This window comes from Parus major, chromosome 2 (genome assembly GCF_001522545.3).
Source record: "Parus major isolate Abel chromosome 2, Parus_major1.1, whole genome shotgun sequence".
NCBI lineage: Eukaryota > Metazoa > Chordata > Aves > Passeriformes > Paridae > Parus > Parus major.
In genome coordinates this window covers 16,218,489-16,242,840 of record NC_031769.1, presented here as the reverse complement: position 1 = coordinate 16,242,840, position 24,352 = coordinate 16,218,489, and the positions used below count along the sequence as shown (strand labels likewise).

Here is a 24,352-nt window from a genome sequence, read left to right as displayed (position 1 = left end):
TTGACTTTATGAGAAGATGCAGGAACTTCTAAAAATGCTTTTTCCACAGTTGTTCTTTTAGAGAAAATGCTATTTAACTGAGACTAAGGAGATTATTTAAATATATGCATACATAAATATATAAACATATACATACATAAATGCATAACCATGACAGGCTTTTACTTCAAGGTTCTGCTGAAGCCAGGCATTAACACCCTTCTAGCAAGGAAATCACATCCAGCCTTTTAAGGCTACTTTCAAGAGATGCCATTTAACTGGATTGCACTAGAGTGCCTGGAGAGCAGCTCCTTTCCCTCTGAAGAGTCTGTGAGCAAGATACAATCCTGCAGGTCACCATGTGCCTGCAGAGCTCCAAGCAAGGGCTGAGGAAAGCTATGGAAACTGCAGCTGGACAAGAAACTCTTATTTAGCAATAGCAGTTATATTATTTAATGCAAACGAGTTTCCTGGATCCCTCTTTTACAGTCATTTGGCTTTCATACAACCAGAACCAGACAGGTACTGACAGAGAGATGCTGAGGTCCAGCAGATGGGCAACTCAGCTATTTTGGAGCCCACTCTCTATTAACTTCTGTCAGGCAGCACAGCAAAAGCAGCACAGGCATGCACTAACAGAGTTAATATCTTTGAAGCCACACTGTAAGGCAAGCCCTCCAAGCACAGGAAGGGGCACCAGGCTCGGTGGCACGGTGTGCTTCTAGACCTGTACATGTGGATGTTGGACAAGGGAATGAGAGAGCCCTCAAGAGAAATGTAAGGTGACCCTGAGAGAGCCATCATGGGGAGCAGACAAACATCAAGATGGTCTGGGCTGTTAGGAAAAGAGCATGAACAGACTCAGCTGCTGAAGGGCAGAAGGGAAGAGGCAGTTTTGATCCAACTGGAGGAGGATGGTCCTACTTTCAACTGTATTTCACAAATACTTATTTTCTCCTTCCTCTGAATTTTATCCTTGGGTAATTTAGAGAATGCTAATCATGTCTGTAATCCCTTTTTGACAGCACCTCTCTTTCTGTTCACAATCAATAAACAATAACATCCCCAAAAGGAAGAAACAGTTGTACAATCTAAAATACTTGTGAAGTTTCTACTGAGAATATGAGTTTTAACTTGGCCAGACACTGACAGAAGCATAGCTGAGCTGCTGCAATAGCCTGATATGGACCTCCCCCAACACCATAAAAGCTTTCACATACAACAGAGAGCCTATGGAGCACCAAGGCAGGAGGAATTTCTTTCTTCTCGGTGTCACTGGGGCACCAGCCACCACCAGGATCAACTGTACTGCTCTTATGACAATTTTCATCTTCTCAGATCTGCTGTTTCAACCATGGGAACAGAAGGCAGGCAGATCTCTAGAAATGTCCACTGTTACTGTTCCTGTTCAGTGCCACCTCAGCAGGCACAGGTGACTAACTCAGGTAACATCTGTGAAATGCCAACCCCAGAAGAGTCAGTGGTAAAAAACACCAAGAGCCACATCAGTTCTCCTCAGAACAGAACACAAATACCAATGAAGTTTTATCATTTTATTTATCTCAGTAAATTTCTCTTAAAACATATTATAATAGAATATTAACAGAGGAAAGTGTCTAAACAGTATTTTTAAAACAAGGTAATTTTTCAAAGTAGAAAATTTCATAAAAAGCACAACTAGAAAATAGTACAGTTTTCACAGTGTACTGCAATCTGCAGAAACCCCAGAACAGAGGAATAGAGATAATATTAAAATAGACTTCACATATTCTGCCCAGTTTTGACTTGACAGAAAGCATAAAAAATTTGCATAGGTAATAAATATATTCAGGTAAAACCTTTGAACTTGCAAAATGTTTCCCAATACGAATCAATGCAGGTATTGTAAGCCATATCTTTTTTTCTTTTGTATAAGCAGCATTATTCAACCTAAATTATTTTCCTCCTGTAATGGTCAAATTTTCTATAACAAGTTGTCCATTATCTTCATAACACAGTGAAATATCCACCTGCTTTCCTGGATGTATTAACTTAAAGTCATTCTGTACAGGTAGATTCTACCAGTGTTATACTTACTCTGTTACTTTGTGAATCCTTCCTTTGGAAAGACTCTCTGACAGAAAAGATTGAAGAGCCTGTCTCCAGCTATTTTAACCATATTCAAGAATGTGGTATCAAAAGATGCAAAATATAAGTTTTTTAATGAATTCCATATTTCACAGTATTATATTGTACTATTAATGGAAAATAAAATACGGAAAAAAAATAAAAATAAAAAAGTTCAAAAATTGTAAATATAATTAATAAGGTACCTGACAATAAAACATGCAATTTATTACAGCAAGTGGGATAAGTGCCATAAGATTAGCATTCATTGTGCATCAATTCCTCTTGAACTTTATCTTATTCAGGATCATAGTGCACCACTTAATGTTGCATGGTATGAGGCAATATATATATATCATTTTCATAGATGCAAAGGCTATATACTACACCATTAATTAGGCTATTATAAATCTATACTGATTCCAACATACTCAAATTCCTGTTCCTATAACCAAGGTCAGTGAGCGCCCTGAACAACAGATCCAGGCTTTTAGTTTTTTGAAAGGGAGAGACTCAAAAGAGGCTAAATGATCAGCCTTTTCTTGCTTGAAATAAGGCTAATTGTGCTGTAAATTGCAAATAATAACACATATTTGATAAGACTTTTTTTCACTCTCTGAATGCTTTATCACAGATGACATGAGTAAAACATTAGATGCATTATCACTACCAGCTGGATGCAAACTACTGTTTCTGCCACTGTGCATCTAAAAACTTACTCTGAATTTAAGGGAAACTATGGGCACTCCCCACAGAATCCTCTAAAGAAAGTTTTATTACATTGAAGAATTTATACTCTGGAACTTCTCTCAATTGTAATAATGCTCACTTGTACCTTCCTTGTAGCTTCTGTATCCTTTAATAATGGTGCATTTAAGTGCAAGTACCACCAGCATGCATAATGCAGGATCATAACATCATTCTCTGCCCTGTTTAACTCCACTAATCTCACAACCTCACTCAAATAAAAAATACTAATACAAATCATGCCATTAGATTTGCTATATGGCACATATGGACAAATCTTTATTCAAGTAACATCTGCACTTTGCTAAAGATGTACCAGATTATTTCTAACACCAGATTCTGATCTCTGCTACACAGGTTTAAATCTAGAATGACTTTTCAGCTGCCATTCTGGGGAGTTCAACAGAACTGCACAACACAAACTGGCAGAGGATAATAAGGGGTTCTGTTTGTGAGACAGCAGCTTCTTTTTATAAAACAAAAACATAGGCCTATAATTTCTAGCTTTTTCTAACTTCGTCTCTCCTTCAATTCTTACCATAAATATACTCAGGTGTTCTCTCTGCAGAGTTTCTCCTACATCACAGAAATTATTCTCCTTCTACAGAAATCAGAATGGGTATGTCAGGAGAACTTTAACTCTTGTGCCATTTCATCTTTGTTCAGTCTCAGTAGACTCCAAGAGTGAAGTTTCCAGAAAAACTGCTCTGCTCCCAGGTAATGCAGCTCTTCTGCACACAACAGATACACATGCTTTCCATTCCAGAAGTTCTTCTCTACCACTATAAAATATCTTCTGTAATAATAGAAGTATCGTGCAAATGCTGAACACCTTCAATAGTAGTTTAAATTCATCCTTCCTTATGACCTTGCAAGAATGAATGAGACCTTGGCTACACACACAGGCACTAAGATCTCTGTCACTGACAGAGTCTGGGGACACCAGGATCGTGGTTTGTGTATTTACACTGGCTGCAACACAATGCACAGTGAGGTCTCCTCTGACAGACTGCTTAGATTTTGCAGCTGGAAGCAAGAAAAACTACTGTTCTCTATTTGGAGCAGGAAAGCAATTTGTTAAAAGCCTGAATCCTTGAGCATATTCTTGAAGAAAAAAACCCAACAAACTATGATGGAAAAATAACTTCAGATGTTAAGGACACAGTTATAATGTCACAAAACAATGAACAGATAGAATTCCTGCACTTGGGTTCATTCTATTACAGAAAATTATAGGAGGGCACTATACAGCAAAAACAGTGTAACACTCTCCAAAACAGATTAAAACACAGCAATGTACAGATATACTTTAGATATACATACTCAGGCAGGGACATTAAAGTTATAATTGTGTATAGTATTTATTTTCAGTAGGGTTAATTTAAGGCAGGCTGCAAGTGCACTGTTAATGTCTCTCTTTTATAGTTACATCAGTGACACAAACATCTGTCCTTCTGTACAAAAGCTGAAAGAAAGCTGGAAAGAGATGTGACAAGGCACATCATTTACTCCTAACAAAAGAAATGAGAAAGGAGAGTGAAGAAGCATTTGTGGAGGAGAAAGGAGAAAATGGGAGAAAACAGTCTACGTAGTTTAGAGAAAGAATAGTTTGATGGAAGAGTTGAAAGAAAATAAAAATTAGTCAATGAATACAACATTTCCTTGAATTGACTGATTTGACCAAAAATTTTAAAAAAAAAAAGCCTTTTTAATGTAAATACCTGTTCAGTAAAATTGTTCAGAAAAAAAAAAAGACTTGTAAATAATGGGAGCTTTTGATCAGAAAAATATTTTACTGTTTAAAAGAAATAGAATAAAAATTTGCTTAATTTTCAGAAGTCTAATTTTCAATATATTCTTTCAGTACTTGCTTCTTTTTGCCTATATACTCTTTCTTGTTAGAATAGACCCCCTTCCTTCTCATTCTGCAACTTTTCACTGGCAAAACTAAAAACAGAGAAAAGCCTTCCTAAATTATTAAATGCAGATCACTTCCAAATGAAATTAGAGCCGTCATTAGTTCCACTGTTTTTGTTGTAAAAACAATATTTTAATTTTGACCCAGTCCCTTTCCACAATATTAAGAATGCATACTCCAGTGTTGCCACATTATCACCTATTTGAGGCATGTTCTCTCCCTTTATGGAAAGCACAACATTTTGTATGATGTAGACAAATTAGCCTCAAAGTACATTTAGTTTTTTTATTAGGCTGTTGCATGAAAAAAATGAAAGCATATGAAAGGAAAATATTTGGCTGTGCTGCTTTCAGTTACAGTACTAAACGCTATTTACCCTCAGTTGCAATTTTTTGTGGTCCAGAAATAATCAATTTTAAGAGGCTGCTTTATTGAAAATAAGGGAGTTTGACGTTCCCCTGTCTGAAGATGGTAGCAGAATTAAAATCTTGACTGAAAGCTCTTGCTTTCTTTAAATAGTGATCATTCAGTTAAGATTATATTTAAATATTCCTAAAATTGAAAGCATTCTGTGGGATTATCCGCTCAAGTCAACACAGTATAGTGTCAAATACGTATAGAATCAGAGTAGGCTCCAAATACAATTGAAATCCCAATTCCATGCTAACTTCACTGCACAGAAATTAAGATGAAATCCATAAAATAGATATACTGGTTCCATGTTCATGAGTGATCTGATTGATCCTTCCACGCACACAGTCAAGAGAAACTGATACCAATGTTCCATTATGCACTTCAAAAGATGCACGGAGGGACACGCTGGTCCATGTGCTTCCCTCTGGCATCTGACCTCCAATCTGCTGAGCAACTGCAGTGGGCTGCATGTGATCCGTGGTCAGCTGATTGAGAGTCACTTTGAGCACATTGCAGGAATGGATTAGCTTTAAGTTAAATGCAATGCTGGCAACTCCCTTTTCAGTAAAAATAAAATACTTCTGAGCAAGCTGTCCAGAAGAAACCAGTTGTATCTGTTTCTCATTGGAAGAGACCTGTGTGAAATCCAGGAGTTTGTTCCTCACAGCACCAGTAGGCAGAGCTGTAACAGAAACTGTGGCTAATATGGCACTAGAAACTGCTGAAGGGATCCAGATGAGGCTAAACATACTAATTCCAGAACTATCTCCAAAATAGCGAACATTACATTGTGCAGGAGAAAGTATCTCAAAGCTAACCAGATCTCCAGCACCAACCTTTGTAGCCCCAGAAGCAGATATTGATGTGTCTCTGTAATTTACTCCAGATTTAAATACATTCATTAATTCTCTGTTGGTACCATTCCTATTGATGTAAGAAATTAAGGAGAAGCCCTCCCGGACACACGTATGACCCATGGAATACAATGCTTGATGAAACACAAATTTGACAACACCAGTTTCAGTGAACTTTATAGCTCTGCCATCATGAGATAAAGTTAGCATATAAGGGTCAGAAACAGAAATTATTTTAAAGGTAGGTCGATAGTTGGTCTGGTAATGCATCGCTGTTGACATCTGTGCACTGAGTGCCACGGCACCTGTGTCGTGGGACAACCAAAACAAACTGAGCGGGGTATTAAGATCATAAATATTTAAGTCTTTGCTTTGATTGCAGAATTGATTAGGGCTCCTCAAATACACAGAAAGAGTTTGGCTGGGCTCCACTTCAGCAGCACTACTTAAACTAGTGCTCTGGAAATACTTTCCTTCTGGCTGCTCGATCCGAACACCGCTCAGTTCATAGTCTTCCTCACTGCCATTGAGCTTTAAGGAAAGCTGCAAAAAGTTCCTGCAGTTGTGTTTTACTGCAAAATTTAAGTCAGTCCACAACAGACCATGTTGCCTGAATACCAGGCTGCTCTCTTCAGTGGACAGGATATCACAGGGAAGTTTTCCCTTGATCTTCAAGCTCAAGCCAGAGTAGACCTGAGAGATGCCAGACTTTACGGAGGGCAGAACAATGTTTGCAGCCCAAGACTCTGAGAGCTTGTTTTCACTGGCTGCTGAACAAACTGTGTCACTGACAGCAGAACAAGGCACGGCCACCATTCCATCTTCACACTTTAAACACGCTTGGCATTCCTGCATTTCCTTATTAAAGAAATGTTGCTCTCCACACATTCCCAAAGCTGCATCTTTCTCAGCAATTCCAAGGCATCGGAAACCACCTGTTCACAGGAAATGGACTATTTTTATTGTCATACCTTTAAAATGCTAAAAATAAGAACTCTACAACTCCACTTACCAAGTATCTTTGATATAGATATCTAATCATAAGGGAGAAAACAGAAGATATTTATGATGTCAGATCACTTTATGCTATAAGAGAAACCTTGATGGATTACAGAGGAACTATTGGGCATAACTCACCTTGTCCAAACCAAGTACAATGGTTTGGAGTGAAAAAGAAGCTACATAGGGGCAATTCTAACCGAAACCTGTAACATATCATATAGAGTGATATTGCCCCAAAGACAGTCTCTTCCTTCTCTGACCTAAAAGGCACAGTGACTGGTGCACCAAGGAGCTCCTTTCAGCTAATGGAGAGTTCCCCTACACAGGGAGAAATGTGTGCTGCCTGCCCAGCCATGCTATGGGCTAGCCCTGCTGTTGCTGTTATTGCTAAAGCACTGATTTGCAACCCAAGGAACAAGGACCCCTGGACTTCATTCTATATCCAGTTTTTAAAAAACCTGCAAGAGACAAATAGGAAAATCAAAACTGTAAACAGCAGGCTTAAAATAATTATGCAGCAGCACATGCATTTAAAAAGTGGAAAACCACTGCCCTAAGATACAGGACACCAGTGGTTGTGATCAAGCTAAAGTAAAACACTGCTGCAAACAGTGAGGAAAATATACATGTGCTCTTTGAAATTACTTTGTTTGACACAAAGCAATTTTGTGCTGTTAAATGGTACACCATAACCTCAGTGGATCAAAGAATGCACATCAAAAAAACAGGTTTTAAAAACAGTCTGTAATTTTTTGTGGCAATTTTCCAAGAGCACCACCAGCTGCCAGTGCTTCCACCTGGAGCAACCAGAACCCAAAACCTTTGTACGTGGAGATTCCAGGATCTGATTCAACACACAAGATCTGAAGCATCCTAAAGAATGCAGCTTGTTCCTCAAAACTTAATCACTAATGCACTCATTTATGCTTTTTTACCACCATGATCAAAACTCAGTAACCATCTTTCTAACAGATCTTAAATATCTTTTAGTATCTATGATCCTATAGATCTAGATCCCATGTCATACACTTGCATTATTCTTTAGGTGGAAACTTCCTGTACCTGGGCTGGGATTTTCTCTAAGACTGGGACTAGCAACATTTGCAAGGATCCCAACAATGGATTCTCCACTGCTAGCCCAGGGCAGTGCTGGCTATGCCAACTGCTGATGTAGACAGAAAAGCTCACCACACTTGCCACAAACTGCAAGTACACAAACCTGGCCCACAGGGGAGGTCAGAATGTTGGCTAGAATTCATTTCTGATACTACATTATTCAGCAGAAAACAGCAGACACTGTGTTAATTCATACAGGCTTTATATATTCACCCCATATCACTTTTTCTCTATTTCCTCCTCATTCATTTAAGTGATGATTCTCCACTAACATTGATATGTAGGACTGCACAATCTATGATGTGAGAATATTCCTTCTAAGATCAGGTACCATTTTATCAAAAGAGTTCACCGCAGAACAGTAAGGTTTTTTTCACCTGAAAAAAAGTCAAGAGAAACTTAACACTTTGTTCCTCTCTGAAAGTGTCTTGTTTTTTTATGAGAAACAAAAGCCAAATAAATAAGATTATATTTTTTAAACTAAAAGCATTCTAGAGGGAGTATAGAAAAAAGTCCCAGGCAATCTTTCCCTTTTAAATCAGTTTTAACCACTATGTATTTCTTAATCACTTCTACTTCTTGTATCAGTAGCTCCACCATCAGTGAGAAATACTGGATGAATTGATACTAAGAATACACATTCAGCTGGTCCACAAGGCAGAGAAAATTTTCAGTAGTGCCTAGGAACACTTTTTATTCTATTTGTTTCTTTAAAATATTTTAGTGTATATTTGAGCATTAACAGATACCATGTTTCACAAATACTTGTGACGGCTATATGCACTAATTTGCTGTCAAGTCTTTTACTGGTTAGATCTGCAGCAGGTGTTCCCCTGTGTGTACTTCAAATAGGTGACTTCAAAGCAGCACACAGACTGCTTCTTGCTGTGGCCACAGTTGCAAAAGCAGCACCCTGCTCTCTGCCCAGAAGAGGTCAAGCAGCAAATGATAGCCAAACAGCAGAAAACCAGCACAGCAGCATGCTGGGACTGCTTCCTGCTGCTCTTTATCACTTTACAAGCTCTGCCACCTCTTCCTGGCTCCTTGCTCTGAGCACTGCTGCACCTGGTTTCACAACCAGCGGTCCAGCTGTACTCAGCCTGGCTTTGTGAAACTGAATCTTTCTGCAGCACATTCCCCAGCCCTTGCTGCTCACAGAGGCCAGGTAATTGAAAGACAATTGCAGTAAGCTATGCATGTATTTTTCTGCTGCTACTACTCACAACTGCCTGATGCAAAGGTTACATTTGGGCAGATTAAGTATGGGAATCCTTCTCTTTTTAAAACCTCTATATCAAATTTGGGTCATCACATATCAATATGGTTCCTTACAAATCAGGACTATCTGTCAAGGTTTTCATTCCCCTTCCCCCTGCATCCTACAGTAATCTCTGCAGTCAGCCCTCTTTATTTTGCATGGCATTCCTGGGAGAGTGCCTTTGGTTGATTCTATTTGTAGGATAAACAATCTGACTACTCTCCCATGGCTGTCTAAGAAGGAAATGATGCACCAAACCCTATTTTCACTGATTACATACCCATAATCAAATAAATCAACCATTCTCATCCCAAATAGAAGTGAGAAAAAGCATCAGGGGAAGAAGGTATGATGTAGAGGAAAGTGGAAGTGTGAAGAAAGAGAGGCTCCTAGTTACATGATTCTTTGCTGTTATTTGCTCTGTCTCCCCTCACAACGTACATTGAACATGAGTTGCTACAGATGCAACAACCTTTGCGTGCAGCTTGAGAAAGCACATTCAACAACATCTGGAACTCATATGTCACATCACATCCCCTTCTTCCCTTCTTTACCCAAAACAGACATTCAGTTTCAGCCTTTCTTTTGACACATTAATCGCATTTGTATGAGATAATGAGCTACCATGAACAGACAGGCTGAAAGTAGCAGTTGTCTCTAACAAAAAACAATAGGAACATTTTCTCTTCCATGACAGATGGGAACAACATTGCCAGGACATCGATTCCTGTCCAGGTGATGGGTGATAACTTGCTTTCACATATCTCCACACCACCATTAAAACTGGGAGAAGAGGAAGAGAGGGGAGATTCCTTTCCTTCCAAATACATTGCTACTGCCTTTCTGTGGTCTGACACACCATCACTACCCATCTGCTTCTTGGCAGTGTTTTGCCCTCACTTACATTCCTCCAGCAGCTGTACAGACCCTTTCTTGTTCTGGTTCCCCTCCACAGAACCCAATGAATAAATTCATTACAGCCTTCCCCCTTCCAAGCTGCAGACTAGAGCAACACCAAATGACTACCACACTGGTGGCTCTCCTTTCCTAGGGCTGAGGCCTTGTGGGCTTCCATCCAGCAAAACACCAACGGGAGCAAACCCAATGTCTCAATAAAGACAAGACAAAGCCTTACACCTTTCCAATGCTTTGACTCAAATTCTGTGCTCTACACTGTCTTGTCTCCAACTGTCCACCTCTAAGGCTCTCCAAAAGCCTTCTCTCTTCTTTCGTAAGACTGACGGTACCTCATGTGCAGCATTTACCACACAAAGCAACACTAAATGCCCTCTTCCTCAAGTCATTTCCAGTTTCCTGTAGTGTTTTTAGTAATACCTTCCAAACCAACACAATCCCTGTCCAGAGGAAGGAAGGACAATATAGGAAAGCCCAAAACCCTCTTTTAATCTTCTCCTAGGGTCCCAAATTTTTCTCCACTACTGACTCGGCAAAAAAGGCACAAAATCACTCACAATCAGCTGAAAGCAGTTCTTACCCCTCAAAGAGATCACCCTCTTCCATCAAGTCTAGAAGCCTACAGAAGGAAAAACATAGCATCTAATGAAGTCCTTCCTGGGTTATTTGTCTGTGAGACCTCAGGTACAGGTCACAACTGGTGAAATGCCCTGTTCGATCACAGAGTTCCTTTCAAAGTTTTTTGAATGACCAAAATTAGAACAATATAAAGAAATTTAGTACCTAGATAAAATTTGCTCTGTATGTCTATTAATTTTGCTCTTTTGTGTCTGACTGCCATGAGAATGTAATGAAATAATGAAGTCTGCAGTGCGAAACACCAGACAGATTTGTTCTTCAAAGTCTGAAAAACTCCCCCAAAGTGTCCTCAAATGATGGAAACTGTTGATCTTTCCTCAGTATTTGACAATATTATTACTAAGGAGAATAAGATTAATGGAGAGAGGTCTTATAAGAGTCTCCATTAAATCAAATCAGGTATCCACCCCAGTACACCAGAAGGAAAATGACAAATATTTTTCTCAATTAGGAATAATATCTTTGATTTGGGCCCTATCTGCACCAGAATAAAAAAGAAGAAAGTCAGGTCATAAGAGAAAATCAAAATCAATGCAAATAAAGCCACACGAAAATAAGGCAAAAGGGATCATCCAATGCTTATAAAGGATATTAATGTCCTAAATAGCCACAAGAACTGCTATAAACAGATATACAGATCTGCAGTATTTAACCCCTTTGATTCCAGCAAGCTGTGCATATCACTACTCACGAACTAAAGCCTGAGTCCTTATCTATTTCTCATAGCAAGCCTGAGTCCTTATCTATTTCTTTGGCCTGTTCCTGTGAATCTAATTATCCTCATTCTTTATTTATCAGAGAATATAACTCACCTGGAGTATTGAGGCATTTTATCCTCTCACCACAAATGCTTGGAGATTCAATGCACTCATCTCTGTCCTGTAAATCACAAGAATCATATTGAAACAGTTTAACATGACAACTTAAATTTGAAACATTTCATTTCAGGCTCTGTGACATCCACCTGTATGTAATAGGTTTATGTAGGGATGGAGAAGGGCTTGATCCCATAAGCATGTTAGAGCAGGACAATTTTGATTTGGATTTGTTACCTCTCCTAACCAGTTATCCAAAAACACTGTGTGATGCCACAGAAGGAAGCAGTGTGCAAATGAGCTGAACAGAGGGGTTGCACAAGCAACACTTGCTATGATGCACATCCTCAAGACTGGTGCATCAATCAATTGATCTTAAGGACATTGCAATAATCAAGACAGTGTCAGGAAAGGCTTTTAAGAACATTAAGTCTGGGAGGAAGCTGCTAACCAAAACACACATGACAAGTAAATTAGAAAGTAATATTCCCTGTCAACGAACCCTCCTTTCACCCTGCAGCAGGCAAAGGGGAAAGAAAAACAGCCTACATTTGCCTTTATGTTCTAGCATTAAAGAAAATTGAGGCTAGCAGAGAGGGAACTGGACAGACACATTCAGGTTCTCAGCATCTGATCCAGCTGGTCAGCTCATGTTAAGCTTAGAACTGGGGGCAACACTTAGTGAACAAGATACTGCTTTAAATATCAAGTAGTCTGTATATCTTAGGACTTCTTAATGACAGAAAGAAAACAAAGAACCATCTTATTTTGCTTGCATCCTAGTTTTGTGTTGGATAATAAAATGTACTTTATAATAAAATGTATTTAACAGAAGTATTCATGTTCTGTATTCGTGTATTTGTCTTATGTCTAAGAAGGCATTAATTCTTACATTTCCTTTAACTGACAACTTATGTTTCCAAACTTATAAATAAATGTCTGACTTATGCTTAATAAAGCTTTCCTGTGCTTTTCATAGATGTCTAGAAGCTCCTGTAGAGTGTAATGGAATTAAATAAACAAATTTAACATGAAAGTCTAAATGTTTTAAGATGTCTTCTCCTACCATGATGAGAAGAATCAAAGTCTTGCCAGCTGTCAGGTTTGGGAAAGCATCACACTCAACAGGGAAAAACCAGTGACTCATTTAGAACACTAAATGCTAAAGAGAAACCCACAAAAAAGACTCCTGGGAGACTTTGAAGTTTCATAAACCCATTTGATAAAACACATGCTCCAAACTGGACTTTTCTAGCTCTCCAAGTAGTTATTTCCAGAATGTTATCCCAATATGTCCAACACAATGCTTCATAAGCAATAACTGAAAGATACATAATTATGTTTCACCTGGCAAATCCGATCAGAGTTTGCAGAACACTCGGTCATTTGGAAAAAACCAGCAGGACACAATGTGCATTTTTCACATTGTGAAGGTGTCTTTTGGAAATTGCAAAATTCATCACTTTCACAAAGGCCACAGTCCAGCAAAGACTCCCCAACGTTAATCACTTTTGCATCCACTTCTACTTTGTGCACAGAGTATGACTTCTGGAGATGATTTCTGACCTGGTTCTGAAGTCCATGAAGATGACTTTCAAAATAATTTTGAATATCTTCTTGCAAACTCTGAAATGACATTTGTTTCACTGTATCAAAAAGCATGCCATACTGGACTTTGATCAGATCCATTTGCTCATACATTTTTCTTTGCTGTTCAAGAATCTCCCGTTGCTGGCTAACCAACACATGTTGCTGTTCAGCAAGTTTTTGCTGCAAATCAGCAATGATCTGCTGTTGGCTTTTTAGCATTTCAGTGAATTTCTCATGCCCTTTTGCAAGGTGCAGTTGTAGTATTAAGGCATCTTCAGATGGAACTTCATTTTCTCCTGAAATACAAAATATCAATTATTGTCCAAGCTTGTTGTATTATTTCTTCAAAAACATTCCAATTTTAGCAAATTAATGAAAAGTCTCATTAAATTCAAGTCATCATTATAAGGTCAGTTCCTCTGCTATCTTTGTAGCCGCTTCATGGAACCACAAGGTTTTCCATTTCATAAGCAGCTTATGAAATCAGCATTTGCCCCTGCTTCAGGGCATAAATTAATCACCACATCAATAACAGATTAATCATTCCTATGTACACGTTCAAACACAGTAAAGAGCAAATGGCCAATTTTCACTGTAGAAGTGACAAAATGAAGTGATAAAACTTGCTGCAAATACTAAGCTATTAAGGGTAGTAAAAGTAAGGGTCAATTGCAAAGAGCTGCAAAGGAGCTATGATACTGAGCAGCAGCAATAAAATTACTAGAAAGAAGTTCAGAGGAGATAAAGGTGAATTGATGTTCTCACTGAGAAAAAAATATTTCCAGGATTTTTTAGATCAAATGTCATACTTCTAATTATTAGCCCTTGGAAATTATCTTGAAGTAATATATTTAGATATAGATGTTGGGCTTCAGAACCATGTAACCATCAGTTCAGTGTCCAACAGAGGTCAAAAAGGCAAAAAAAATTCCTAGAATTAATTAGAAGAAGAACATAGAAGATAATATATCATTATGACGTTACATTAATCAATACAGCATCTGAATACAGAATGCACTGCTGGTTCCCCATCTCAAAAAGGAGTATAGAAGAACTCACAAGTTCACAAAAAGGGCAGCAAGGGAAGCCTAACATATGATACTGCTGTAATATGAGAAAGTAGGTAAGACTTTTCAGGATCAGGAAAAGAAAAAAAGAAAGCAGACTGTGCTATATTATAGGTATCCTAAAGCAAATAAATATGGAGAGACTTTTCAGTCTTTCTTCCAATACAAGAATTAAAGGACATTAAATGAAGGCAGCAGTTCCATACACTAAAACTTCAAAAATAAAATCAATTTGGGGCTTAAAGATAGACATTGATCAGATACAGGAAATCTAAGCAACAAACGGTTGGAGCTGGGAAAATGATCTAGGAAAATATCATGCCCTACTTTCTACAGTATCTGCTGCTGGACACTGCCAAAGAATCCTCATTCCATATAATCACTCATCTGCTCTTAAGCAGCACTAATTTTTATTCTCACAAGCACAGGATGTGAAGGATGACACAATGAACAAAGACCATATCCAGTTTTTGTTTACAGTTCCAAAATATTTTACTGTTTGCTTAGTTTTACTCACAGCATAAGGCACATGTTCATTTTCATTTTTCAGCATTAACTTAAATATTAAAGTAGCTTGCAATATACTGGATTTGAGAAAACAAAGACCAGGATAAGACAACAAAACCCAGTTTCTGTGCATTCCTTCTTTTGGGATGCCAGTCTTCCATCTGAAGTAAGGTGCACTCACAGTGCTGCTGAGAAATAGCTGGGACAATGGGCTCATCTGATGTGAAATGGGACTATGAGTCTGCACTCCAACATCTTCACCTGGCCAAAAGAAGTGGTGGTTCAGCTGCAGTTGGCAGGAGTCTTCCAGGCAGTAGGTGTGGTACTGATGAAACTGGCTGAAAAGATGATGAAGATGTTTGTGTAATGCCTGCAGATAGCCTGTGCTGGCTGTGACAGGAAGCTGGTGGAGAGTGACAGTCACCTGCCTCATGCACATGAACCTGCAAACATGGACACCATGCTGGGAATCAGCTTGAGCCCCTGGTATTGGCCTGTACCGTGGAGGGTTGGCACCAGGCATGGTCTTCAGCAAGCATCTGAGTAGACTGCACCTCATATGAATGGGGCTTTTAACAGGCTGAACGACATACTATTCTGTTCACCAAAACACAGTTTTTTCTAGCAGGTTAACTAGGGCAGGGATGTTTTAATTACTAAAGAATCACTGCAAATCTAATCAGGCACTGTCACAACGCTGGCAGTCATAGGCTGGGATGCACCACCAGATCTCCACCTGTGCACGGTGAATTAATGCAGGTAGAAAAATGGCCTCTGGGTCACCTAGGAAATATATTCCATATCCCCTGCTGTCTGAGGAGAGGTCAAAGGCAAAGGAACATCCCATTCTGCTGGTATTAGTGATGTGCTGAAATGGTACCTTGACAGAAATGTTCCTCTAAAAACAAAGACAGGAACAGTCACTGACCTGTCTCTTGAATCATCAAATAATTGCTTGTTTTGGAAGGGACCTTAAAGTTCCTCCAGTTCCAATGCCCCTGCCATGGGCAGGCACACCCTGAACTAGACCAGCTTGCTCAGGGCGCCATCCAACCTGGCCCTGAACACTTCCAAGAGTGGGGCATCCACAAATTCTCTGGACAACCTTGTTCAGTGCCTCACCCCCCTCACAGTAAAGAATTCCTTCTTAATATCTTATCTACACCTACTTTCTTTTAAGTTGGAAGCCATTTCCCCTTGTCATGCATATTACATCTGTTTGAGCTGCAGCTCTCCTCAGACAATTGTCAATGCATTTCCCCAGATCAGAGATCTTATTATCACATAATTTGTTCTGTTGTTTCAGTAGACAAACCATGCTGGAATTGCTATACAAACCATTCTCATTTGCAAGATTTGACTCTAGTTGCCAATGGGGATTCCTCTGCACTACTGCAGGAAACCCACTGACCTGTGCTAAAAAGAAGGTCTCAGGGAAACAGAGAATGCTAGAGATTGCAAGCAGAGCAGAATGCTGGATGCTTGCCTATACACTGACTTGAAGGAAACCAAAGACAGTCAACATGCCTTATTTTTTGTTCCTGATGCCAAATATATGGAATTTCTGCTAGATGGTGAATTCAGCATGCTTCTCTTCCACTCCTAGGAGAGAAAGATGCCTTTTGAAGGTCTTGGTTGGGTCCTGTCTTTGGAATGGGCAAAACGTGTATATATGTCCTCCGTCCAGTCTGGACAAAAGCATGTCTCCAGCAAGACTCATTCACACCAAATGCAGCAGTGAGCTGATGGCAATAGCAGTGCAAGAGCAGAACTTCTGAGGGTGCAGTGGTCGTCATCTGAAAACTCACATAGAAGCTTGTGTGTTATCACAGGTTTGCTCGCTGTGTGTTCCATGTTGACAGTGCCTTCCATGAGATTACATGGTTTAGTGGGCAGTGCAGTACACTGCTCTCCCTCCAATATACAGAACACTTCTCCCTGCCACAGGAAGATGAATGCACAAATCCATTATCACCACTGCCCATAATCCATTCTTGACACATTCAAGGGTTTTGTTAAGGGAAACTTCTAACCACACTTCTCTTCCTCCAAGACTTAACCCAGCATAAGGCCTGCAAAGAGTATAAAATTGAAAGAGGGAACTCTGAGTCTCCAAACATCTTCACCCTCTGACCCTTCAGCTTTAATTCCTCTGACCCATATCTGAGGGGCAGAAGTCCCAAACCTAAGGCCCAGGAGACGAGAGCTGCATGTAAGTCACTATGTTAGCTGCAACTGCTGATGGTTTTGGAGACTGGGCAGCACAGACTGAGATAGCCAAAGAATAAGATAATGTTTGGAGAAAGAGCTTATGCTGAGCCGGATGCTCTTTGTAAGACTTGAACAGAGATACAACATGCCTGTTTTCAGCACCATCCAAAAGTATTACTCTTTTCTGGACAAGAAGAATGTTCTTAGTATTTGCCAAGGCTTGTATAACACAGAGAAGGACTTTGGTATGGACGAAGAAAATGCAAATATCCTGGGCTCCTTGGAAAAATGGAGGTATGACATTTTTGATGACAGTACAAAGAAGAGTACGCACAGAAGCAGAGAAAAAGGAGGTTAACCATACTGACTTGTTTTCTTGTCCTCCTTTGGTCACTAATCATACAGAGGTTCTCTAAGACATCTGGGGACAGTTTCAGGCAAGTTGAAGGCAGGCAGTGTCACTGCATTATGCTCAGGGGTGCTTAAATGTCAGTCCTGGGACTGGAATCACTAAATGCAGCAGTCTCCTTTGGAGATGTCACTTCACTAAGTAGACCTCGATAACTTGTAGGTTTAGCATGTGCTCTGGTGTCTGAAGCAGCCATGGCACTCATATCTGCCACACAGATGTGACAAAGCTTAAATTACCTTCTTCATGCTTTACATTAGCTTTTAACATCAATGGGAAATAAATCACCCTTCCTAATATATTTCCTGCCTTTCAGACAAGGCATTAAAGCAGAATCCAAACTGTTTTGTGATTATTAAAGACCTGCTGGTGCTCTTCATATCCATAATATCCCTGACAATTAGAAACCTTCCTGCTGACCTGTGAGTATAACCATAGATGTACCTGGCTTCCTACAGGGACACCAAATTCACCAGAGCTGTGCTTGTCAATGGACAGGCAAGTGTCCAGAACAATGCACTGTAAGAGACACTTTACAATTTTTTTTTACCCTGGCTAATACATCAAGATAGTTTGGCAGTAATAGCAAGTTTCTTACCAATGGCACCCGTCTGGGTATGGAACATACACCCACCCCATGGAAGACTTTTACAGTGTTGCTATAAATTAAGAACACCAGAAATACCAGACAGTGAAGAGAGAGACTCAAACTTGTTTAAAAACAGCACTAAAATATTCTGCCACATTTCATCAGCTCTAGGTCTCCTAGGTGCACGTGTTTATGGAGGGGAGATGAAGGAGAGCAGAGAGAGGAACCACAGCAGCAATTCCCTCACACGATATGAAGACCAGTGCCAGATTTTCTTGCTAATTCTCCCAAAACAACGAGCTCCGAAGCAGTCGCTCAGGTGCCCCTGTGTCCGGGCTCTCAGAGATGCTGAAGCCCCTTGGCCCAGCAGACACCTGCCCGGCTCGAGGAGACCCAGCACCCCGCGGCTCTCCGCGACCCCACCGATCCTCGGCGGGCTGCAGGAACCCTACGTGCCACGGCCGGGCGGTGCTGCTGTGGGGTGTGCCCTCCCGCCCCCGGGCCCCTCGTGCCGCCCCGCACCTGGCTTGACGTCGCAGGTGAGCTGTACCCCCGGGGCGCCGCCGCCTCGCTCGGGAGCGGCGGGGCCGAAGTCGTCCCCCGCGAACTGTGCGGCTCTGTCGGCGGCGCGCAGCAGGGCGGGCTCGGGGCAGCCCTCGGCGGGGGCGGCGCAGCCCGGGCCGCGGGGCCGCGGCCGCAGGCGGGCGGGCAGCAGGCGGCACTCCAGGCCCTGGCAGTCGCGGCGGGTGGCGTTGGCGGCGCAGTCCCCGCCGGGGCAGGCGGGCGGCGGGGCTGCGGGCAGTGCCCTGCCCTGCGGCGGCCGCAGCGGAGCGGCGGTGTGCAGGAAGGAGCGCGCCGGGCGCCCGGCCCGGCCGCCGCAGCGGGGTCCGCGGCAGGGCGGCGGGGGAGCGGAGCCGCCCTCGCACGGGGGTCCGCGGCAGGGATCCGCTGAGACGCCCCCCGAGCCCAGCAGCGAGAGGCAGACGCCGAGCAAGCAGCGCGCCCACCACAGCCGTCTCGCCGGCATCTCCGGCCGCGCCTGCAAAAGAAGAGAGGCCGCGGCGGGTCAGGGCAGATGCCCCTCTCCCTCCGCCCTAGCCCGGGGTGCAGAGCCGCGGAACCCCGCCCCCCACCCCCCTCTCTCCCTCAGTTGCCCAGGCACTGTCACAGCATCCCAAATCCAGGAAAAACTTTTCACCCCCGTCCCGTCCCTCCCCGGTGTGTCCCGGCGGAACCTGCGGAAGGTGCGGGGCGGCGCCCGGAGCAAGTGTGGCCTCGGGGCTGTGCTCCTCGGAGCGGCTACCCGCAGCGGGGACCAACCTCCTCCGAAAGCTGGAGGGGAATGGAAATGTGCAACATTCCTGGGGCTTCGTTAGCATCAGATTTCCCAAGCGCCTCCCTTTAACTCCTTCGCTCCTCCAGCCCCTGCCGGCTGCCCGGGGCGGCGGTGGGACGGAGGCGGGGGCTGCGCCGCGGCTCCCGCCGGCTCCAGCTCTCCCCGCTTGGCTGCGTTATCCCACGGCGCCCAGACAGGGATATGTACATGTCTTAAAAGACTGGCTTTTATTCCGAGTGGTTTTACTGAGCCTCAACCCCCCTCCCCGCCGCAAAACCCGAAAACAAACTAAAACAAAACCAAAAGGCAAAAAACCCCAAAACCTCAAACCCAGTATAAGTATACTCTCAACGCAGTTTCCAGTAAAGAAAAATTCACACGGCTGAAAAAGTTACGGGTAGTTTGGATTTCTTGGTTCTCATTTCGATCGTCAGGAACCTCCATCAAGGATAACCACGGCCGCAGCTGCCTTTTTCTCTGAGGATACCGAGGGACGCAGCAGAACCGAAGCGAAGGACCGATTATGAACAGAGCAGCCATGTGGCTGTGCCCGTGTGTATTTGCTTTCTGATAAAGAAGCTTCCCCGGACCGTTTCTGGCAGCGCTCACACCGAGGTGTGAGGATCAGCATACCTTTCAAGTGCTCCGAGGCGTGAATAACTCCCCGCAGCAGGAGCCACCTCGCTTATCTAATCTCTTCCACATGCTACTGCGGGAAAGCGACACCAAGTATGTGTCCAGTTCGGCACGAACTGCGATGCCGCTTTGGGAAGTCGGCCAGCACAGATACAATAGCTATGGACAGAAGAACAGTTAGAGAAAATTCTATTTATTGATTCATTAACTTCAGCTTCCTTCCATCTACAGGCTCACACACGTGAAGCCTCTTCAGAGTATTTTTGCAATACTCTCACACAGTCCCTTTGCTATCACTTACACGAGAAAGAGGAGAAACAGCATTGTTTTGTTTGTTGGTTGATTTGCTTCAAAGTTTTTTCCCCACAAATATTGTTTGAAACTTCTTGTGACTCTCTTTTTTTTCCTTTTTTTTTTTTTTTTTTTTTTTTTTTTTTTTTTCCTTAATTCAGGCTGATTCATTTACTGTTTCCCTTGCTACTGGAAAAGCATACGAAGTACATCACTTGCAAACTGGCTTGCCACTTTTTGACTAAGCGTTACTAATTTTGAAAACACTGGCTTGTCAAAACTGACATGCCCTTCTGCAGCAGCAACAGTAAAGTCTCCAACACACAGGGGTTGTAGCCCCTGCTGAGTTCTGCAGGGCTGGTGACCTGCCAGATTCCAGAGCACCTGCCTGGGACAGGGATGCCTGTCAGCTCTGTCAGGCCAGATCCTACACGAAATGCCCAGCAGTTCCTTGACTCTTTGCCTTGACCTTCAACTGAAGTAGAATTCCAGGGTCAGCTGCTCCTGAGAGAGCAGATGCTCTCCTCTGGCTTCCAGGAGCTCTGCAAAAAGGCATAGAATAAATGGAGATAAACCTCCAAAGTTTGTCCTTCCCACAGCCCAGCTGTGGTAGTATGGAGCTCTGCATGAGCTAATTTTTTTCTTCTAAATACCTGTGTGTTTTCTCTAGTTCCTTTATAGGTTTTGCAGCCAATACATTGCAACCACAGCTGTATTATTTTGGGGATCTGTGCCAGTGCATATAAAGCTATATAAGATACCTAAGATCATCTTTGGATCATCTTCCGAAATGCCATAAAAAAGGCTATAGGGTTGGGGATGATTCCCAGAGTAGCTACACCTTCAGGCTAATAATTCATGAAATGACAAGAGACATTATGTTCTCAGATACTACACAGTTTGAGAGCAACTCTACTGAATCTGAGCTCTTTATATACCAATGCAAAAAATAAGAACAGAATTTACCTTCAAACCTGAACCTTAATAGCTATTTCATTTTTTTCTGGAACAAAAGAAAAAAAGCTTTTAGATAGGCAAATATATCAGTAATAGTACCAACAAGAGTATTGATTTATACATTTGACTTTGGAAGTGTCTATAGCACAGAATGCAGCAGTTAGAAATGCTGCCATTGGTTTGACAAGTAGCATAAACACGTGTATGCCATCTCTTATGACTGAAAAGCTGGGCATCAATAAATGGAGGGGGTGATACTTGTAAAAATAGTATGTTCTGCTGATGTCTAGTATAGAGCATTTCAGCTATATGACATTATTTGTAAGTGCTGTCTAGAGGTGCTTAGGTACCAGAAACACCCAGCAAACTTGCTGAACATCCAAACTGAACTTAGTGACTTGTTTGTAAATACACAATACAAAGCTGTTCCTGTTGTACTCCTGCTTTCTTTCCGTGTGTGGGCACTGTGTAAGGAGGGAGAATCCCTGCTTCACAAGTTTGAAGGATAGCTTGGTGCAATGCTTTTGCTTTTCATGGCATTTTTGAGATTGGCTATGTTTTCTGGCACAAAAGGAGCGGCTCAGATCAAAGAAGTAAGTAAGGGGCTCCTGCATCTACACTATATGCAATTTGGGGAGGGTTCTTCAGACCTGGCAATTATTAAAATTCACACAGAACTGGTCTGTACAGCTACATCCCTGGTCAGGCACCGGTACCTGTTTGGTGTCTGTCCAGAAAAGAATATATGCTGTTAGAATCCCCCAAAGGGCACCCTCTGCAAGTGCCAAAACTGAATCTGATACTCAAGAAAGATCAGTGTAATTGCTACAAAACAGCCCTGCTGCTCTGAACCAGCACACAAATCCGGAAAGAACCCAAAACGGATTAACTTAGCCTCATCTTCAAGTAAAGCAGCAGCTCTATCGCTCCCCGTGCAGGGGTAGGTGGGCTTTGCCCGTCTCGAAGTCCGTCTGAGGGAGGCCAGCGAGACCCTGAGGGGAGCGCCCGCCTGTCCCGCAGCGTGCGGGGCCCCGGGGCTGCGGGCCCGCGGCGCTCCGGGGCGGGCGGCAGCCGGCAGAGGGCAGCAGGGCCCCGGGCTGGCCCCGGCCCGCTCCTGTCCGGCCCTGTGGCCGTGCCCGTCCCGTCCCCCGCCGTCCCGTCCGGCCCTGTGGCCGTGCCCGTCCCGTCCCCCGCCGTCCCGGCCGGCCCCGTGCCGGACTCGCCTCGCTCGCAGTCCCCCCGCTCCCGCTGGGTTCGCTCCCCGGCGGTCCTTTGACGTTTCTCGGGGCCGCACGGCGGCACCGGGCGCGAAGGGGACACCTTGGGAGGATGCACCGCGTCCTTAAAGGCTTTGCTCAAACCTCAGGGGCACATTTTCTCTGCCTGCTTCTTTGTCGAGGCAGCTGGATGAAGCAAAATGTTCTTTCTCGTGCGCTCTCTGCATGAGCCATTTTTTTTAAGCAGTCCGGACAACCTGCATTAAGCATTTTTGAATAACGTTTGGAGTTGGATGATATTTTGCAATATGGACGACAAAAAAAATCCAGAGCAGTCATACATAACAGTAGGACTCAACGTGATTTATTTTACTCAATTGTCTAGTTTAACCATGCAGCAGTTTTGAAAAAAATCACTCCCAGATACCTAAATCTAGACTCACATTATTTCCCCACCTTTCAGTATCTTTTACAATAGCAATGTTGAACAACTATTTGATCCTGCAAGCCTTGCAGACATGCTTAGCAATCTGAATAAATACTGCATCCAGCAGCACTGCTTACAGTGCATACCTTTCTAGATACACATTTTTCTTTAATCAAAACCCAAACCAGAACAAGATAAATATTTTTTCTCTGGTTGTTTTCAATTATTTCTTTTTTACAAGACCTTTTTTTAGGTAGAGTTCCAAGTATTTCTGTCATTTTTAGTATATGCTGGTTTCTAAAGAAGATTGATAGTTATATAAATACTTTTGCCAAATGAAGAACATGGGAGTAGTTTTGAGTTTTCCATTAAAGCTAATGGGATTTTTGCACGAACATTAGATTAGCTAAGAAAGAGAAAGAAACTAGGGAGAAAAAAATCCTGCCAGAATGTATCTAACTTGCTATCAGGCAGCATTTGAAACACCCTGATTTTGCTCAATGCCTTGTCTTCTTCATTGTTTTTCAGAACATTACCAAATTTAAATCCCAAGGTGTTTTCAATATTTTCAGAACTGCTGTTTTCTGTTTAGAAATTCCTTTACATGTCCACTAACCTTCAGCCTCTATTTCTAGGTTGGATTTCAATAAATTAATTCTATACATTATAAACAGATTCCTAATCAAAGAGGAATGAACTAGTAATAGTTGAACTGGTAATAGTGCATGTCAAGGGATTGCCAAGTTTTGCCTAAAACAACCATTATAGTTTGCAATACAAAACAGATAGATCTCAAACTTTTATTCCTTACTTCCTTGAATGATTTTATGTCATGCAAAATGGCATGCAATGATATCTGTGATGACTAATTTGCCTGTAACTATACTTTAGATGACTGAACAACTAGATGAACAGTGGAGAGAGCTATGTCACTGAAGCAGTACTTCTCTCTGCTACGTCCTCCATCAAGAACTAGCATAAAATCTCACAAGATGGTGAGAGGTTTTAAGCCTCCCTTAGATGTCTAGAGTGTCATACCTTTACAGGTAACAGTTTACCATCTAATTGGCATGGAGAAAGAAATGGAAAGTCACAGCTGTCCAAAAGGAGAAGATGTAAACTCCATTGAATAATGACAATACTAAAACAACCCCTCTTCCCCCTCAAAGATTTCAGGGTTTCATGGAAACAATAAAAAAAGGGAAACAGTATAGCTCAAAGGACATATTTTAGTGCTGTTAAGTTACACCCAAGAAGAAGTCATTACCTTGGCATATGGATACTGAGAACTGGAAAAACGAAGAGCTGTTCTCTGTGAGAAGATCAATGCCAAAGATCTCAGATAACGCATA

The 24,352-nt window shown here is 42.1% G+C and overlaps 1 protein-coding gene across 1 annotated transcript; it reads right to left on the bottom strand.

The window, feature by feature from the left end:
- Nucleotides 1-1,517: 1,517 nt before the first annotated feature.
- LOC107215524 lies at nucleotides 1,518-18,788 on the bottom strand. The gene is made up of 4 exons (XM_015651734.3): nucleotides 18,659-18,788; nucleotides 13,111-13,649; nucleotides 11,761-11,827; nucleotides 1,518-6,953 (listed from the first exon to the last, which is right to left on the bottom strand). The coding sequence occupies exons 2-4, from the start codon at nucleotides 13,570-13,572 to the stop codon at nucleotides 5,434-5,436; spliced, it is 2,049 nt and encodes a 682-aa protein (XP_015507220.2). The 5' UTR covers nucleotides 13,573-13,649; nucleotides 18,659-18,788; the 3' UTR covers nucleotides 1,518-5,433.
- Nucleotides 18,789-24,352: the final 5,564 nt, after the last annotated feature.

Coding starts and splice junctions, on each gene's coding strand:
- LOC107215524 (XM_015651734.3), bottom strand. CDS start 13,572: ATGCTAAAAAGCCAACAGCAGATCATTGCTGATTTGCAGCAAAAACTT. Junction 11,828..13,110: donor ACTCTGATCGGATTTGCCAG/GTGAAACATAAT, acceptor TGTGATTTACAG/GACAGAGATGAGTGCATTGA. Junction 6,954..11,760: donor AAAATGCCTCAATACTCCAG/GTGAGTTATATT, acceptor TCCTGTGAACAG/GTGGTTTCCGATGCCTTGGA.